We start from the raw sequence: 20,474 nt of genomic DNA on the forward strand, positions 1-20,474 counted from the left end.
AATTATCATGATGATCATGGCTACTGCAGCGGCTGGAGGGGCATTCTGGAGAAGACTAAGATGGCTCTTGAGCGCAGCTTCATTGGCTTTTTTCTAATTTCAGTGAACTTGTGCAGCTATATGTTATTTATCCTAGGCACATGTAACTTGTCAATTCTTGATATTTGGATTATATCAGGGCACCATATGAAAATGAACAGATTGAATAAATATATTAAATCGATCGTAAGTTTATATGTTAAATGAATCTGCGTACGGCACTCTAATAGGAGCGTAGAGTTTAATGGAGATGTGGAGTTTAATTCTTGATCTTAGGTTTGTACATGTAACTCGTCAATTTTAGATCTTTGGATTATATTACGCAATTCTACAGTATCATTAGAGTACCGTATGAAAATAAACGGATTAAATAAATATAGTGAACGGATTGAATAAATATGTTAAACCGATTGTAAGTTTATATATTAAACGAATCCTTGTACGACACTCTAATGGGATCATAGAATTTAACAAGCGTGTAGAGTTACATTCTCTCTTTTTTTTTTTATTCTAGTTAAAATCTTTTACTCTGACGCAATAGGGGGATGGACTTAGACAATGCAATGAAGCAAAGACTTTTATTTTTTTCCTTTATTTCATAGTTTTTGTTAACCATAGAAGTGTAGAAATTAGTGGCAGAGGTAACAATGTTGGATGAAGTGAGAGACAAATAGAAACTAAGAAAAAAAAAACCCAAAAATTGTTAATTACCGAGGAATGGCTTCGAAACAGGGGGAAAAAATTAGAAAATACAAACAATTATTTTTTTTAAAAATTTTAATGTTAGGTACAGATACAGTTGCATCTTGCAACTAGTAACTTTGCTAATCTCAATCTTGTTGCAGTCTCGCAGTTGGTTTCGCTGCCTCCGGTGTTGGCCTTCTGAAGTTGCTGGTTTGGGACCCCTTTGTTTATGGACCTGCTATTTTTTGGCATGGAAAAACACATATAATACAGGTATGCCAATGCCATCTTTTATCATTAGAAGAGAAAATACTAAGTCAGGGCAACTATGATTGCAGTTTTAATTGTAGGGTGAAGTTAATGATTAAAAATAAATGAGTTTAACTTGAAATCGAGTACATAAGATTGATTGTTCTGAAAATTTTGTCCTAATTCCAAGTTCTGTTCTGAAGATTTTCTTCTATCATATGATCAAAATTTTGCTGAATTTCTAGCGTGAATCAGTGACTAATGATAAGTTGGCAAGTACTGAAATCAGACCAACATGGCTAGTTCTGGCATGATGCAGCATTCAGGAACAGGAGATTTTTCTCGTTTTAATTGAACTAACTGCCAGTGTATGTCTTTTGAAGTTGTATCAAAATGCTTTTCATTTTCTTGCATTTGTCATAATTTTGTTACTATGAGCAGCCTACACTTCTAGAAGATTGGAAAACCAACACTTCGGAATTTTTTTTTCCTCAGCACTTTAGAACTTTAAAAACACTTTTGAACTTTAAAACTGCTTGTGCATATGTTGTAGAATGAAATGTAGGATCATAGATTACATCTGCTGCTTTTCTTGTTTTTGGCTTTTTCTATTATAGGAAAGGCTAAAGCATCTAAAAGCAGAAGAAGAGGAAGATGAGAGAAAACGAAGGTAGATGATGAAGAAAAAGGAACAGTAGGATGCAGCTCCAGAACTGGCACATTAAATTGCCCAAAAATATTTCCATCCATATTGTTTTATGTTTCTTGATGAATCCAAAAAAAAAAAAAATGAACTTGGTCCCAAATACAACAAAAAAGTTAGATTTAGCTACTTAGGTGGTGCTTACACGACCCATTGATGAAGGGAAAGTTAGGTGAGCTTACTTTTCCTACTACCCAGAAAAATGAACATACCAAGAAATATGATTTCATTATCTCGTCTTTCTTGCTGTTTCAGTGTCTTATTTCTGTACACAAGTGGTATGTAATGTGTGCCAGTCATGTTTTTACATAGATTACCTTAGCAATAGTATTATGTATAAATAATACCAAAAAAAATCAAAATTCACGTACATTTGCCGGGTAGAATGCTAGAAAAAAGCCTATTCAGATCACCAAACACTTCTCCGAGCCAAAATTATCTGCTGCATATGCAATGACCATTCCAAATCCGACAAAAATCAATCAGAGGAGACTGTAATGGTACCACTGATTATAATCAGAGTAGCTAAGGGGGTAGATGAAAAAGAAAGAGAACAGAGGAAATAGGGAAGGAAAGATACGTGAGAGGGAAGGGATAATGAAGGAAAGAAGGAACTGAATTTGTTGTATCTCATTGCATAACCTTTCCGTCCCCTTTTAGGCTTATTTATACAAGATTCTTCCTCTAGATCCTTCTGTGTTCTAACCGCCCCCTTAACAGAATGAGCGTACATGCATGCATGCCTTTTTGATGAGTAACAGAGTAACTAACTTTTGAATTACTAACTAACTTCCTAAAATAGAAAACGCAGCAGATACATTTCTGCTAAAGGTATTTAAAATATCTAGGGTCATTACAACACCTTCCCCTTAAGAATCCTAGTCACTAAGATTGAGCTGGAAATTTGGGAACTGTGATTGTATTACTGTGACATCCTCCCAAGTTGAGTCTTCCGTGCCTAAGTTCACCCACTTGATCAACACTTGAGTCATCTTCTGTTTTCTCCTTATGATTTCACGAGTATCAAGTACACTTTCCGGGGCAATTTTAATCTGCCCCTCAGCAGTAGTCAAGGGTAACTCCTGAGTCACAACACGATTTGTTGCAGATGGTTTGAGCAAGGAAACATGGAAGGTAGGATGTATCAAAGAACCAGCAGGTAACTCTAGCTTATAGGCTGCATTTCCAACCTTTTGAAGGATCTTATACGGCCCATAGTACTTGGAAGATAACTTCAGATTCTTCCTGATTGCTACTGAAGTTTGCCTGTAAGGCTGCAATTTCAAGTATACCCAGTCACCTACCTGGAAACTCCTTTCAATTCTGTCCTTGTCAGCAAACTGCTTCATTCGATTTTGAGCCTTGATTAGATTTCCCCTCAGCAATTCATTCCACTTCCTCCTATCCCCCAACCACTGTTCCACAGCGGCTACTGGGGTCTCTAAGGTATCTAGGCCTAATTGAGAGGGTGGATAACCATACAGAGCCTGAAAAGGAGTCATTTTCAAGGCTGTGTGATGGTTGGTATTGTACCACCATTCGGCAGCTGCTAGTAAGAACTTCCATTTGTGAGGTTGTTGGAAACAAAGACACCTCAAGTATGTCTCAACGCACCTGTTCAGCCTTTCTGTCTGCCCATCTGTCTGAGGGTGGTATGCAGTGGAGTAGTGCAGCTCAGTACCCAGCTTCCCAAACAATTCCTGCCAAAACATGCTAGTAAACAGCCTATCCCTGTCTGATACAATGCTCAGGGGTAATCCGTGCAACTTGTAGATGTTATCAAAGTACATGCTAGCTACTGATTGTGCTGTATACTTGGAGGGTAGTGCTAAGAGGTGGCAGTATTTGGTAAACCTATCAATGACCACTAGTATTCCTTCATATCCTTGAGATTTAGGTAATCCTTCAATGAAGTCCATTGCAATGTGCTGCCATGCTTGCTCAGGGACAGGAAGTGGTTGCAGTAGGCCTGGTGTTTTGCAATTTTCTACCTTGCTCCTCTTACAGACATCACATTGCTGCACCCAACCTTCTACCTCTCTCTTCATTCCTGGCCAGAAGAATGGTCCCTTCAACCTCTGATAGGTTCCCAGATTGCCTGAGTGTCCTCCAAGGTGCGAGTCATGAAAGCAAGTTATCAGCTTCTGTCGCAAGCTCCCTGACGCTCCAATGTAAATCCTGCCTTTATACCTGAGTAATCCCCTATCAAAAGAGTAATTTGGAAGAGAGTTAGGTGTAATTGTCAAGGCTTCGATTAGCTTAATCACTGCACTATCCTCTCGGTAGCTTTCCAGAACCTCAGCTAGCCACGCAGGTTTCATGACTGAGAGACTGTGTGTAGAGCTATCTTCTTCATAGCCTCTCCTGGACAGTGCATCAGCCACAAGATTTTCCTTACCTCTCTTGTACTGTATTTCATAGTCCAGTCCTAGCAACTTAGTAAGCCACTTTTGCTGCAGGGGAGTGGTTATCTTCTGCTCTAGTAGGTACTTTAAGCTCTGGTGATCTGTCTTTATGATGAAATGGTTGCCCAGCAGGTAATGTCTCCACTTGGAAACAGCTGTAATAAGGGACAGCAACTCCTTCTCGTATATGGATAGTCCCAGGTTCTTAAGTCCCAGAGCTTGACTGAGATAGGCAATAGGCCTTCCCTGCTGCATTAGGACTGCACCAATAGCCTTATGACTAGCATCGGTTTCTAGGATAAAAGGTAAAGAGAAATTAGGAAGAGTTAGGACTGGTGTACTGCTCATTAGCTGCTTCAGTTTTTGAAAAGCTAGCTCAGCCTGCTCATTCCAATGGAAGTTTTCCTTCTTCAAGAGTTCAGTAAGTGGCTTGGCAACAAGTCCATATCCCCTCACAAACCTCCTGTAGTACCCCGTCAGTCCCAAAAAACCTCTTAATGCTTTCACTGACGTAGGGGCAGGCCAATCCATCATGCTCTTGACTTTTGAAGAATCTGCCTGCACTCCATCTCCACTGATAACATGTCCCAAATACTCTACTTGTGACTGTCCAAAGACGCATTTGGAAAGCTTGGCAAAAAGAGAATGAGCTTGGAGTGTTTCTAGGACAGTTTTGAGGTGCAAAAGATGAGTGTCTGGGTCTGGACTGTATACAAGGATGTCATCAAAGAATACTAACACAAACTTCCTCAGGTAAGGTTCAAAGACATGGTTCATCAGGCTTTGAAAGGTTGCGGGTGCATTAGTAAGACCAAAGGGCATAACAGTGAACTCATACAATCCAAGGTGAGTTTTGAAAGCTGTTTTTGGAATGTCAGCAATGATCATCCTGACCTGATGGTATCCAGCTCTTAGATCTATTTTAGAAAAGAGCTTGGCTCCATACAGTTCATCAAGTAAATCATCAATGATAGGTATTGGGAATTTATCCTTGATAGTCAGGTCATTTAGTTGTCTGTAGTCAACACAAAATCTCCAAGTTCCATCTTTTTTTTTTACTAATAGAACTGGAGAGGCGAACGGACTATGGCTAAGCTGGATAATTCCACTACTAAGCATGTCCTTCACCTGCCTTTCTATTTCATTTTTTTGGTTGTGAGGGTACCTATATGGTGCTATCTTGAAAGGTTTGACATTAGGTACTAGGGGAATTTGATGGTCACAGTTTCTGGAAGGGGGAAGGGACCGTGGTTCACCAAATACATCTTTGTAGTCTTTAAGCAGAGCACCTAAGGACTGTTGAAAATCAGTGTCCAGCTGAGTGACAGTGTTTACCTGAGTCTCCTTCATTTGCAGTCCGCATGCATGCTTCCAAATTCTGGTACTCCATCCCTCCTTCTCAGCCTTATCACCAGGGAGTTTGAGAACAGTCTCCTTGGATTCTCCATGCAGAAGAATCCTCTCCCCTTTCTCATCAAAGGACATGTTCAGCTGCTTGAAGTCGAATGTGATGGGGCTGTGTGCCGCCATCCAGTCTACCCCTATGATCACATCATACGGCTCCAAGTTAATGACAAACATATCATGAGTGAACTGTTTACCTTGCATTGTCCAGCTCATGTTTGGGATCATCTTGTCGCAGGTCAAATACTCCCCATTTGCCACCCTGACTCTGAAAGGCTTGATAGACTGGACCAGCTCTGGGTAGAGTCGTGCCACAGAGTTTTTGACAAAGCTATGAGTGCTTCCTCCATCAACCAGAATTGATAGTGGTGTCCGTTTGAAACTCCCTTGCAGCTTGATGGTGTTGTAAGTCATTTTCCCTGTTAACGCATGTATCTCCATTTCTATACCCTTGGTTGATTGTGCTCCCTTGTACTCGATCATCTCCCCTTCCACCAGATCATCAGGACTGTCGTCTATTGCCACCAGCAGATGGATTTCCTTCTGCTTACATTGGTGTCCTGGACCAAACTTCTCCCCGCACCTAAAGCAAAGATGGTGCTCCCTCCTGTACTGCAGCTCTGCGGGTGTGATTTTTCTGAAGCTTTGAGGATTCTGTTTCTTGACAGCATTGGCAATAACAGGCTTGGTATGAGGCGCGGTATATTGAGCAGCAGTCTGTGTAGTATTCCCTGCGAAACCAGATTTTTGGGGAGGTTTGTGCTTCTTGTGGTAAGCTTCAAAGGCATTCTCTTGCAATCTGGCCAGCTCGAATGCTTTGGATAGAGTCTTAGGGTCGTGAGTCTTCACCATTGACCGTAACTCATCTGGTAGTCCACTCAAAAAACATGAAATGTAATAATTTTCTGGGAGGAGAGGTGCTCGACTCATTACCTCAGAGAGTAGCTCCTCAAATTTTTCCTGGTAGGCTAAGACTGTGGTGGAAAGCTGCAATTTATTGAATTCCTCCACTGGATCCATTTGTCCCAATGCTCCAAAACGCTTGCACAATTCTCCCGAAAACTCCATCCAATCCACCTTGTTACCTCTAGTAGATTTGAATCCTTGATACCACACCTCTGCTTTCCCTTCTAAATGGAATTCCGTTAGCTCCATCCACTGCTCCAAAGGAATGTGTAGAAGCTGGAAATACCTCCGAAGTTTCCTGATCCATTCCCGGGGATTGTCTCCCCTGAACGCTGGAATTTCTAATTTAGGTGTGCTAGCATGGAAGGTGCTCCTGACAGTTTTCTCTCCTTGCTCTCGAGTCCCCATGTCAGAGTTCCTGGAGTGACTTCCCTCTGGAGAGCTCAATAATCCCTTCTCAGAATTCCCTCGGTTCACACTGGAAAGCTGCTGAGAAATGGCCACCATGAACGCATCTAATTTATTGCTCAGCTCCCCGCTTACTGCATCCAACCTATCTTCCATAATTTGTTTGTCTGCTGCTAGGGATTCCAGAATTCCTTGGAGTCTGCTATCTTGCCTGCGTAGTTGTTCTTCCATAGTTTTCATTCGAGTTCCATCTGCCATTGGATTATAGTGATTTCAGCTTCCTAGTCCAAGGACCGGAAGCTCTGATACCACTTGTAATGGTACCACTGATTATAATCAGAGTAGCTAAGGGGGTAGATGAAAAAGAAAGAGAACAGAGGAAATAGGGAAGGAAAGATACGTGAGAGGGAAGGGATAATGAAGGAAAGAAGGAACTGAATTTGTTGTATCTCATTGCATAACCTTTCCGTCCCCTTTTAGGCTTATTTATACAAGATTCTTCCTCTAGATCCTTCTGTGTTCTAACCGCCCCCTTAACAGAATGAGCGTACATGCATGCATGCCTTTTTGATGAGTAACAGAGTAACTAACTTTTGAATTACTAACTAACTTCCTAAAATAGAAAACGCAGCAGATACATTTCTGCTAAAGGTATTTAAAATATCTAGGGTCATTACAGAGACAAGTTTCATTTTTCTTCCCCCTTTTTGGAATTTTTCTTTTCTTTTGCATGTCAAAGATTTCAGTTTTGTAAGAACAGCCGAAGAACCAATAAAATAAGAAAACTGATTCAACATTCTAAAACAAAGTTAAACTAATGGCATCATCTCTGGCCTTCCAGTCCCCAACAAGGCACCAAGATCAGCCAGAGATGGCACCATTGTTGTTAAAGATCCTAGTGAATCCTAAATAGATGAGGTTGAATCATGAAAAGAAATAGTTAGTCATCCTCCTTCCTCGTGCTAATCATACCATCAGCGTACCACTTGGAGAAGCCCTTCTCCAGGGCCTCACGCATCCAGCCATGCCGACAGCGCTGAATAGCCTCAGGAATAGTCAGCCAACTCCGTTGTCGAACACTCTGTTCTGGCCATGATTCAAGCTCCTCCGTTACAAGTAAGGGGAACATGGTAGCTTTACACAAACCTTCCGGACTAAACTCATCTTGCAGTGTTTTGCTCTTAAACTTGTACTCACCTATGGATTGCTGAAATAAACAATACATGGACTTATATACAACTTGAGAAAAATCTTTTCTCCAACATCACTACAAATCAAGAAGCACTTTGGACACACCCACAAAACAAAGTTCCCCATACTTTATTTTCATTACATTATGCTACTCAAATCCAACACCAGTCAAGTGTAATTTAGCCTTTAGAATGTTTTCTGATATTAACAGTGTGAAGATGATGAGATTCAGTTTATGAATCCCAACAAAAAAATCCAACATAAAAGACTCCTTATATATGCTTGAAAACAAAGCGCAAAAGATTTCATCACAGGTCACATTTTTCCAGTTTGTGCATGAGAGAGAGAGAGAGAGAGAGAGAATGTGTGTGTGTTTAAAACCAGCTTCAATATGAATCTCCAAGGAACAAGATTGACACTGAACAACCAGGACTGGCAATCACTTCATCAAAGAAGTCTTAATAGGGAACCAAATATAATCACTTTATCAATATTGAGGACCAGCAAAAACCAATGAGAAGATTTGAAGAACTAAACTCTTTTCTGAGTTAAATCCCATAATAAAAATTCACTACAACTTGAATGCATACCTAAATTAGCCAACTTTATCACAAATTTATTTTCTTCACATCAATTAGCTCATATGTAAATTTCCTGGACATTGAAAAATATTCTCCCCCACATCTTTGATTTGTGATATCTTGGAGGACGTGCAAAAACAATATTTGAGTAATGACTAAATACAGGAACTTTTAACAATTATTTTTTCCTCAAACAAATCACAACTTTCCACATGGATAAACACAATCTATATGCAAAAGTAATGATCAAAAGTTTAAACCAGTTTATGATATCTAGGGCTGCAAATAAATCAATCCGGCTCAGTCAATGGCTCAACTGGAAGGATATTTTTATCTGTTTTTAGATATGCTACAATCATCATTTATTTATTTATGAACTCTATTAAGCTCAAACTCAAATTCTACTTTAGCAGCCCAATCAAGTTTGAGCCTGATATATTTAAGTCAAGCTCAGCTTGATCAAACTCCCTCATTTGCTGCTGCGAGGTAGACATTGAAGAGATGGAGCATGACTAAAATTTCATGAATATCTGAAGGCACAGCTATAGCACGGGAAGTAAGCATACTTCACGATCTAATGGCAACTAAATCTAATAGATAATCTTAAGAATTGACATATTTCTAGATCCTTTTCAATATGGGGGAGAATGAAGAATGAAGATAACATAGGCAAGATTTCCCAAGAAGCAGCCATATATAGAATTTTATATAGTATGAGTTGTGTTCATAAAATTGAGGTCAGAAAGAATCTGCTTGTTAAACTATCAAACTCAATTTCATCAACAACTTGATATTCAATCACAGAAACATGGATTTACCAACTAATCTTCAGAACAGAATTTCATGAGCCCAAATAGGGGATGTTGTCGAATAAGATTCTCCAATATCTTGTCTAGAATCTCACTATTCAAATTGACAGTGTTTCCATGAGCTACTATACTTTTGCAAATGTTCACCACCGCTTCCAACATTTCTCACCTCATTTTGGATAGTGGAAAGAGATAAGAATGAAAACTAATTTTAGAAGCATTATTAGAGATGGGAACAAACACTGATTTTAGATGCATTTTTAATTCTTTGGTATCAAGTTATATTTTCGGTAGTTAGTACCTCTTTAGTAACCTACACAACATATAAAGCTGCAGCTGTAGTATGTGGTGCTGATTTTGTCATCTTTTAAACTTCCTTTTCCAGCCTTACAGTTTAGAATAAATTGGTCCTAACATATTCGCCCCTGTGCGGGGGGGAAGGGGGGTGGTGCCCTCAAGCCGAATACCAACTTTATCTAAATAGACATCCACTTCTCCATGTCTACCAACTGTATCTGAAACACTTACAATTGCATACTATTCAAACTATCATCCTATTCATAACCTCCCTCTATTTAACTTCTCCACAATTTACTCACATCCACTGTTTTTCTACATCATGATCACCTCATACAAATAATATGAGGATTACCACTTAAGTGTGTAATTATCACACCAGGCTATTTTTAGGACTAACAGCAGTGCGATTCATGCATATTTCTCATATTATTTCTACTTGAAAGATGGATAAAAGAAGCAATCAGAAAACATAAAAGATACAGAAATGTCTTACATTCTTTGAAGGAGTTTGTAATCAGCAGATATAGGTTTGGTTATCCCTGGATTTTCTAACCAGAAAAAGCACGAGAGTAATGGTAAACAAAAAAGAAAGGCATACACCAAGTGAAGCCACAAAAGTCTTGATGGGTAGATCAAATTCATACAGCCCATAGATACAACATAAACAAGTTAGAAATTCCTCATATTCTTTTTACTTAAAAGACGCAAATAAAAGAGGGCAATCAGAAAACAGAAAGGACACAAAAATGTCTTTAAGTTCTTTCAAGGAGTTTGGATTCAGCAGATATAATTTTGGTTAGCCCCTGGAATTTTCTTCCCAGAAAGAGCACAAGAGTAATAAACAATAATGAATCGAGAAGCACTAAAGGACTTTAAAGAAGTCAATTCCAAGCTTAGAACAATCAACTACAGTTTGTCATCTGCAACATTACTGTGAACAGTACATTATATGCAACAAAGAAGGTTGTCCCAGAAAGGTAAACAATAATGTGATGTAGGACACAATCATCGATTTGCAAACATGTCCCACCAAAGTTCAGAGAAAATACAATATTCCCACCATTCAAATCAACTGTACATGTATAAATTTTACAGAGTGTAAAGCCATAGAATACTATGAGTCTCCAAGGCAAGGGATATAATTAGAAAAAATTCCTGGTCTAACAACACAAACGACAGCGAAACTCAAAACTAAAAGAACAAAAAAGGGAGGAGGGTAAGTCTATGGATACTTAACACTGCATGTGCTTTTATGTGATTAATGGTTTTAGCATGATTTTGCAGTCCCATTATCTACTTTTAAACTGTATAGAAAGGTTATGAGGCCCTTCTCCAAAACAAGGAACAATTAGCTACCACATTTGCAAAAAAAAAAAAATGCCTCATTCACATAGCACAGAAAAAGAAGAACATATATTACAAGAATATGCTCTAGAATCTTACTAACAAATCCCCACGAACTCCAGCTTCTTCTACAGCCTCACGCACTGCTGCCTCCTCAACTGTTTCATCTTTTTCCCACCCACCCTATATCCATGACAAACACATTATTACAAGTATGGATGTAGTTAAAAATGTATAGGAATAAAATTCTATAACGTATAATAACTTAAAGAAGTAGACATCAACACTGTCAAGCACACAACATCTGCATTCTTTTTCTTGTTAATAGAAGCCATAGCCTATAGAGAGTTAAAAGAAAATAAGTGTCAAATTTAAATCATAGTCCTTGGCATATTGTTTAGTGAGCTGTATGTGTCTGATGATCCAAGCAAAAGGCAATCTCTTAGATATGAAATCTGGCCGCTCTTTTTGTCAGCTTGTTATGTGCTAAAAAACTCAAAATAGCACTTTAAAATGCATTGACTTTGCAAGTTTCAGTTCTCTTTTTTTATACTATCCACTTCTAAGATTCTCCTATCACTTGTACAAAATCGGTGCTGAGTGGCCACAGCTGTGGGGGGAAATGGAGCTGGTGGGAATGTGAGCTTTACTTTGTTGAGTGGGGGATCATCCCCGCCTAAGCATCACTAAAGTTTTAAACAACATTTTTGACACTGAATACTTTTCATTAATTCACTGAATTTTCTAATAGCTCTTCCCACTATGATGAATTTTTCTATGGATTTCTAAATTCTAACTATATTTGGTACTAATAAAGTTGACTCAAACTCAATAGAATTAAGTCTCTTAATGTTAATATAGGTATGTGGGGGCAATTAATAGTAATGATTGCAAAGGCATATTCAAGATAAAACCAGACTAGTACCATAAGAAAATACTCGTCTTTACATATCTCTTAAATCATTTGATGAAAGTTTCACCACTTTGACCCTAAAAGTTCAAATCCATTACAACTTATGACTTAACTGTTTACATGACTTGAAATATTTACATAAGGGCATCTAAAATTCAAGCAGTGTATAGCTTGATAAAGATCCGTAATTGGAACAGCTCAGAAATATATCCTGTGAACAGAACTAACTAAAAGCCAGACTCAGCCATTTCGGTGCAACTTACAGAGACTATACTTGAACAGCTCAGCAGTATATCTTGTGAAGAGAACTAACTAAAAGCCAGACTCACAGCCATTTTTGTGCAACTTACAGACACCATAAACTGTGGTTCATAACCACAGACAAAGTGAAAGATTTTCACCACTTACAGAAATATCTTTTGAGAAACCCAAGTTCCAACACTTGAACATGCAATCCTGCTAATAGCAGGCATTGACAATTTTTTCACCACATCAATTCTGAGTGGCACAGTTAAATCAGTTTTTGGGATCCTAGCAACATCATTGTGAACTCATTTTAACTCCGTGAAACTGATTTATACTAAAGAATAATACTCAACTAAAGTACCCAAACCTCCATTCCTGATAACCTTGTTTCAATATCATTACATTTCATACTGCCATGTCTTTTACACTGAACTGGCTACAAATTGTTTCATCGGTAGATGCCATTTATGTGTATAAATCACCCATGTCATAATGATGCTCACACTTTAAATGAAAGAATTAGAAACTGTCATGGTTCAAATAAGAATTAACAAATCAAAAACAGTAAAACTTCTACATAATATACAAGACAGCATCCAGGTAGGCTGCAATTGAAAGAAGATTCAAATTTATAGCTTCAGCATTCAAAATTCTCACCTTTGGGAATAGGAGACCTGGTCCACTAGCTGAATTGATCATTAAAACTTCAAGAATTCTCTCTGGTGTATCATCGCCATTTTCTCCTGAGTCTCTATACTTGAAAGGAATACACCTGGAAAAACAGCAGGCAATAATTTCTACTGATTAGATCAACCAAGTTATACAAAGAGGATGACACATATTGTCATCATTTTTCAATTCCTCCTGGAGAAGGAAAAGATTAGGAAAACAAAAATCCTTATAGAAGTTGAAATAATTAGTCTAACATGCAACTATTCTAGAATAATAAGCAGAAAAGAAATGTCAACAATACTTGCATATGGCAACAATTGTAACAAAAGAATACTTTAGTTGCAAACCTACATCAAATACTATGCCACCAGACAACAATGTATCAGCAAAGAAAAAGACAAGGAAAAGAATAAATATGCCCATTGCAATACAACCACAATCATGGAATGCAAAATAGGCATATATGCTTAAAGCTACAGGAGTCACTAATAGAACAGAGAAGTGGAAACAATAAGTTGCAGCTCTGTTGATATCAATTCCAAAGAGATACTCATTTTGGCTAGCATGTAACCCAAAGTCCACCCGATTTTCATGCATCAAAAGTTATGTTTGATGTAATTTATGAGATTCTACCTTTAGCATCCACCAATACTTTATTAGTCATCTGTCACCATTTTAGCACTTCTTACAGTTGTATGGCATTAGGTTTTGCTGTTGCATACAACATGTAGCATATAATTGGTTATCATTCATTAGAAAACATCACAAAAGAAAAAGAGTTAGTGAGGAGACTAGGATGCTCTGGAAATGTAGCATCGTTTGAAAACTTCAACCATTTTACTTCACCACATCGCATCATTGAGGTAGATAAGAACAACAAGCTGGTTAGCTATATCTTCTCTACCATCCCCTTTACATGAAATAATAACGGATAGCTACTGCCAATAATTACATCCGCAAAAGGTTTGGATAATTGCGCCTTCAATAATTCTTAAGGTCAAATCTCTGATCTGCTTTCAATAATCCTCAATACACAAATAAGGTCAAATCTCTAATGTGCCTTCAATAATCCTCAATGCACGAAATAAACCTCTAGGTTTCAAACCCGGAATGGACAAAAACAGAACACTGTTCTTTCAATAGTCCGCATTCCTCAATGCACAAACCAAACCCTTACCAAAGAACCCAATTGTTGAAAAGCCAAATGCATGGCAACTAAGACAAGAATTTTCCTAAATTCAGTCCAATAATTTTTGTCAGAAAACAAGGGGCAATAAGACCATAGCAATTCCCCTCATTCATCAATTTTGACAAACTAAACGCAACCCATTTCAAAAATTACACATGCAATGACGAATCCAATGTAAACAGCATCAAAAAATAATGAAGAAATTGAAAATTACCCGGCTATGAGGCGATAACCATCCTCATACCGCTGCTGATGCCGACCAGTCCGAGCCACCAATTCTGACATTTATTACTTATATAAAATAAATCTATGAAAAAAAAAAGAATCTGAATATATTCCTATGTCCGAATATCACAAGAACATTTCTTTGTCAATGTCATTCATATTGCGTTTCATTAGCTTCTCCTTTCCTAACATACAAAAAGGACCTCCTTCAAGGATTAAATTGTCAGGAGAAATTTCAAGTCTCAAGTCCTAACAATTAATGATGGTTCTGGGTTTGCATTATTCTTCTCATTGTTGTTGAAACTCAACCTCTTCTTCCAAAGTTGTGAAGATTGCATCTTAGCTGTTTGTTGTTTTGTTTGTGAGGAGAGAGAGTTTTAGAGGCAGCGCGTAGATCGGAGCATTGGGGGGTGGCGAGGTGTTTTGGCTTTTTTTTTTTTTCTCCTTTGCCTTTTGATAATCACAACAGGTCGGTTACGGTTGCAACCTCTATTTAAATGTTCATCCATTTTCTACCTTATGATAATTGAGATTTACCAATATATTAGTTTTATTCTACCTTAAATTGGTTTTATATTATTCTAGAATCTGTTTTGTCAAAATGCGCATATGACTTTAGGATTCTAAGTTATTGGACTATGTGCATTTATTGCAGTAGTATTTAATATTTAATATTATTATTTTTGTACGTCATGATTTATAATATATCTGAAAACTATCTTTTATCACGCTGTATACATATCGCATTTAATAGATTGATTTAATTTGATACAAAATGTAAATAAACCATATATGTGCATTAAAATGGAAAGCTTCTTATGTCTCAATAATGAGAGCACTTTTTGCTATTTTTATAATCTAGGGGATTTTAATTAAATCAAGTACATTGAGTAAGATATAAAGGCTTCTTATTTCACAATAATGATAAGGTGCTTTTTATCTAATTCATGTTCGACTAGATTTCACTTCGGGAAAAAAAATGTTCTACACTAATAGATTTTTGCTTCGTAGCCCTGCACGAGATTTTGTAGCACGGGTATTATATTGAAGGAACAATTTTAGATACTAATATATTACTTCTTTATTTTTTAATAAGATTATTATTACAAGGAACACACAACGGTGAGAGCAATATAAACAAAAGCTTTCCCTCACCTCCTACTGAAGTGAGGTGTAAAGGAAATCATTTAGATGCCTCTAGCAAATGGTTTGAATTTGATTCTAAAGGCACCTATTTTGCTAAGTAGTAGTATTAATTTTTCACTTATAGAATGGCTTTACTGAATACACTCATGTTATACCTAATTATATGATTGTTGTACTTTTTGATGATGGTAAAGTATTGTCACCTAATTATTTGATTGTTGCACCTTTTGATGATGGTATAGTATTGTCAAATCTTGAACATGGGCTCCGTTTGGATTAACTGTTTTTTGACTTGTTTCTGAAAAATTTTACTGTAGCAGAGTTTTTAGAGTATATTTTGAAATATTTAAAAGTAATAAAGTTTTTAAAATATTTTTTAAACATTAAAAAAAATTAGACTACTTTTAGAGTACTTTTTAAAAATTTTTTAGTATTTGAAAAATTAGTTTTTGAAAAAATGAAGGATAGTATTGTCAAATCCAAACACGGGGTATAGTTTTTTTTTTTTTTTTGAACGATAGGGAAAGTTTATTTGTTTTCGTATCTTCACTAAGGGATAGATTGACCTAGTAGTTAGAGAGCAATTTCAGTTGCCTATGAAACTAGGAACAATACATCCATAATTAGTTTGTGTCACTAGAGTTAAACGATATATTGTACAAAGGTGTGTGTTTATAAGGCTAGTGCTTATAATATCCATTCATCAACAGGTCCTAGTCAATCATTTTGCTAGTTAGGATCAATAAGCGAAAGTGATAAAAAGAAATATAAGATAGTGTTTGTTTGCCGGGAAAATGGAAGGAATGTTAACGAAATAACTTCCTCGCAAGTTTTGAACATTCATTTGTCAGGAAACTTAACGGGATCTATCACATAAAATTTTCTCGTAACTGCTCTTTTTTTTTTCTGTAAAAATTTTCTTGCTGAAATTGATAGGAAATGAGTCACGGGAAAGTTTCAACTACTCAGATTTCTTTTTCAACTCCTTTCTTTCTAAACTATTTCCTCCATTCTAAATTTCAACATAAATTAAAATATTTTAGAATTTGCAATTCAAACAACCAGCTTGTTAGTTAGATATTTTATTCTTATTTTAACAATTAATGAATTAGTAATTTGTTGAATTTATATGATATTAGAATTTTTTTTCTTTTACATTTTATGCTCTTTTTTATCTCTATATATTTTTGAAATAACGTACTCACACACACGCACGTATATTTTGTTAAAGAATGTGATTAATTTTCAAGTAAACAACTCTTCTAATATGCAAAATGTTATAATTATTACATGTTTTTACGTATATTAAATACCAAAAATGAAGATGTTCAATATTGAATATTTGCTTTAACAAACGCACCAGCAAATTTTTTCGTGACTTTCTGGGTAAACAAACACAAGAATTTGTATTTTCTTACATCATTTTCTTGTTAACCAAACATATGTGGAAAAGTTAGTTTCATTTTCTTTTATCTCACTTCACTTTTCTCAAGACACACTTTCTTACACAATTTCCTATAAAACAAATAGAGGTGATCTTTCTTTTCACTTTTCAAGCAACATTTCTTTTTTTTTCTTTTTTTTTGTGATCTCAAAACTAACTTTCCTATTTACTCTTAGGCGCTACGCCAAGACAGTGTTTGGTTGCAAGGAAAGTAGAGGGAAAATAGGATTTTTTTTTTTTTTGTCATTTGTTTGATAGGAAAGGCATGGGGTCCACAAGGAAAATTTTTTTCATAACTATCTATTTTTCTTGCAAAATTCATAAGAAACTATGTTATGAAAAATTTTGGTAGTTATTTTGTTGCAGATGGAGTTTGTATCCTACAATATCTCCTCTAGCATATTATTTCATACAATTTGTTGAGGCTATCAATTCTAAAATATCTTAGCATTTCAATTATCTATATGTTGGTGCTAAATGCACATGCGAAGTGTGAGTAATTTAGAAATACTTTTTTTGCGAATTAATTTTACTTAAAATTTTATTACTAAAGCAAATTGTGATATTTTAACCTTTTTTATCGAATAATGGTTATTTTAATTTGGTAGTTACGATACTTATATGCAGTTATTTTGTCAAGACGTGTGTAGATAAGTATGGTTAAAACTAGTCAGCAATTCATGTTTAGATAGTAAATTGATAAGTAATTTTATTAGAGTGAAGTTAGAAGTATATAAAATGACAAAAAGTGCTTAACCCAAACTCCCACCACTCCTTTTATGTATAGTATATAGTAGAAACTCTTCGTTCATATATAGGCCTTGTTCTCATTTGCTTTAGGTTTTGCAACATTTGATTATGGAAAACGATTATATAAAATAATCAGAATCAACAAAAGCTAGTATTTGGTTGATTATGGATTTTAGTTTCTTGGGTTATTAAAAGAGTAAATCTTTCTTACACTGACGGTGTATACACTATCATCGTTGGGTTCATGACATATGTGTAAAAGTTGAATTTTAAATTCAAATTTTGCATAATTGTCATTCATCCAACGCTGATAGTGTATACACTGTCAGTGCACGAAAGATTAATCCTTATTAAAAACACTACAATCTGAATATAGAAGCAAATGAGAATATAAAAAAAAACTAATTATTTAAAATCAGAATCTATAATCACATAGAATAATTAATTGAGAACAAATCTATAGTATATATGTCAAATAACTAGGACATCTAAGCACTATCAGATTATCTTTTAAATAAATGCATTACTAATTGCTTTCTAACATTCCAATCATCTATATAAATCAAACAAGCATAATGTTTGAGCAGATATCAGATGACCTTTAAAAAACACTATGAAATCAAATATTTTCATATTTTACCCTTAAAAAACACTATCAGATCAAATATTTACTTTTTATTCTCTTTTGTGGCAATATATTAATTAACAAATTTAAGTAAGTTAAACCTATTTATCTCCATTATTAAATATATTTATGTTTTCAACATGTAACTTTTTTTGGAAATATGTAACTTATTTATAAAGTAACAATTCTAACCAATTTTCTCACGATTTTCTTGCAAAACAGACACATCAATTTTTTTTTCTGACATCATTTTCTTGTTAACTGAACATACTATAGACACCAAAATTTTACCAGGAAAAAAAATGTTTACCATTTTTATTTGTATTTTAGATATTTTATATTACTTTATTTTATTTTCTTCATTTTTATTACTATTTAGTTGTTTTTGTTGTAAATCTTACTTTAGTTTATTTTGTTCATTTTCTTAACAAAATCATCTTTTTCCAATTCATTTTAGAAATATTAGGCAGAAAAGAAAATTAGAAAAACAAGACAAGAAAAGAAATAAAAATTACAGATTTTTTGAAAAAAAGAAAAAGGAAAGAAAAGACAAAGCAAAAAAAAGAAAAAAGAAAAAAAAATCAACAAAATCAAATCAAATCAAAAGAAGAAAATAAATCAAAAAAGGAGTGCACGTGCACCCGCACGCGCACGCGCGCTGGTTTCTTCTTCAAAGAAGAAGCAAAAACAGTATAAGATTTTGCAGCGGCAATTTGGATCCCATTTCCACCCATTTTCTTGCATTTTTTTTTCCCTTTAAGCCTATTTCAGTACAATGCCAACTCATCTTAGCTGGAAACATCAGGAAAATTTCAGAATTAAGAGCCGTCTAATGGCTCAAAGTTTGACAAGAAAGTGCAGCAAATCTGCACCATTAATCTTAGGTTTTGAAGGGGTGTTTTGTGTCTATAAAAGGCTCATAAACGAAAGAGGAGAGAAGAGGGGCGGCGGAGAGGAGAAGAGATAAAGGTGGCAGAGAGAAAAGAGAGAGAAAAGGGAAGCAGAAAAATGGAGGGAAAAACGAAAAGGGAAAATGCAGAAAAAATTCTTGACAAAAACTTGAGCCAGGGTTGTTGGAACAGTCACGTTCCCCACCAGATTCCAATCTCTCAAGGGCCTTTTGTGATAAGATCTTGTTTTCTGGAAAAACTACGTTAGTTGGGGAGGAAGTTTCATGCTATAAATTTTTGGAAAAAAACATTGCAATGCCCTCAAATCGAGACCTCAACCTGCTACTTTCACCATACTTGAGAAACTGCGGAAGGAAATTTTCACTTCGTGACCAACACTCTGTTGTCAAAGTGGCAAATAACAACGTTAGCAATTGTAATTTAGATTCCTTGAGTCGTGCTAAATAGCACTGTCCTAAGAAACTATTTCAGGGTATTGAAATGTTTCCCCAGGATTAAACAAGCCTTCCTCTTGTCGTCTGGCAAGAAGAATTAGAACCAGCAAATCTTTTAAAACCAGCAGTAAAAGAAGAAAAGAAAAAGAATAAAGAGATGAGATGGGGTGGAGAAATATTGGAAGTCTAGTGTTCCGTCTGTCACAATGGCCTTGGTAGTGCTTGGTATTTATAGGCTTGAGAAGTGTACGTCAGATGCAGGAAAATTTTAAAACGTGCTTGGGTTTGAAGATAAGATATGATTTTCCACTAACAAAGGAATCTGCTGGAGTCTTGCAAAAAATTAGGAAACATGGAAAAAGTTGATAGCTACAGAGAAGACTCTCGTCTTCTGATGTTGCTAACAGCTAATAGGATATCTATTGGCTTTATCCCTTGAAGCTTGCAACGGAAATAAGAAAACTCATGAAACCAATCAGGAGATAACTTTTGAAAGAGTCAAACTTCTAACCAACCAATAATTCGTTTGATGAAAATCTGATTCACTTTACTATGCACATAGAACAAAGAAAACATGGAAAAAATCTTTTGAAATATTATTTACAACAATCTCCCACCTATTTCAAAAGATTTTTGGATAAGAAATAAGAAAAGAATCTGCTGGATTTGTTTTGGATTTAATGCAATTAGTTTGGTGTCTTTTAGACTATGAACCAAACTTAGATTAATAAGACATGATTTACTTATTTGTTGGTGAAATGTGAATTTCTATGAACCAACAATTCTTGTTATATAACAGCGGTCTTATCAATCACATTGTACCCCATAATTTGCTGTTCATTGCGGTTTTGCGCCTTTAGGCCATGCGCCTGCCTGGGTTTTCATGAGAGCTCTAA

At 35.8% G+C, this 20,474-nt stretch overlaps 1 protein-coding gene across 1 annotated transcript; it reads right to left on the reverse strand.

The window, feature by feature from the left end:
• Positions 1-7,229: 7,229 nt before the first annotated feature.
• Positions 7,230-14,784, reverse strand: LOC140009581 (nudix hydrolase 16, mitochondrial-like). The gene is made up of 4 exons (XM_072055616.1): positions 14,258-14,784; positions 12,840-12,954; positions 11,123-11,206; positions 7,230-8,005 (listed from the first exon to the last, which is right to left on the reverse strand). The coding sequence occupies exons 1-4, from the start codon at positions 14,326-14,328 to the stop codon at positions 7,739-7,741; spliced, it is 537 nt and encodes a 178-aa protein (XP_071911717.1). The 5' UTR covers positions 14,329-14,784; the 3' UTR covers positions 7,230-7,738.
• Positions 14,785-20,474: the final 5,690 nt, after the last annotated feature.

The sequence above is a fragment of the Coffea arabica genome, chromosome 6e (genome assembly GCF_036785885.1).
Source record: "Coffea arabica cultivar ET-39 chromosome 6e, Coffea Arabica ET-39 HiFi, whole genome shotgun sequence".
NCBI classification, from domain to species: domain Eukaryota; kingdom Viridiplantae; phylum Streptophyta; class Magnoliopsida; order Gentianales; family Rubiaceae; genus Coffea; species Coffea arabica.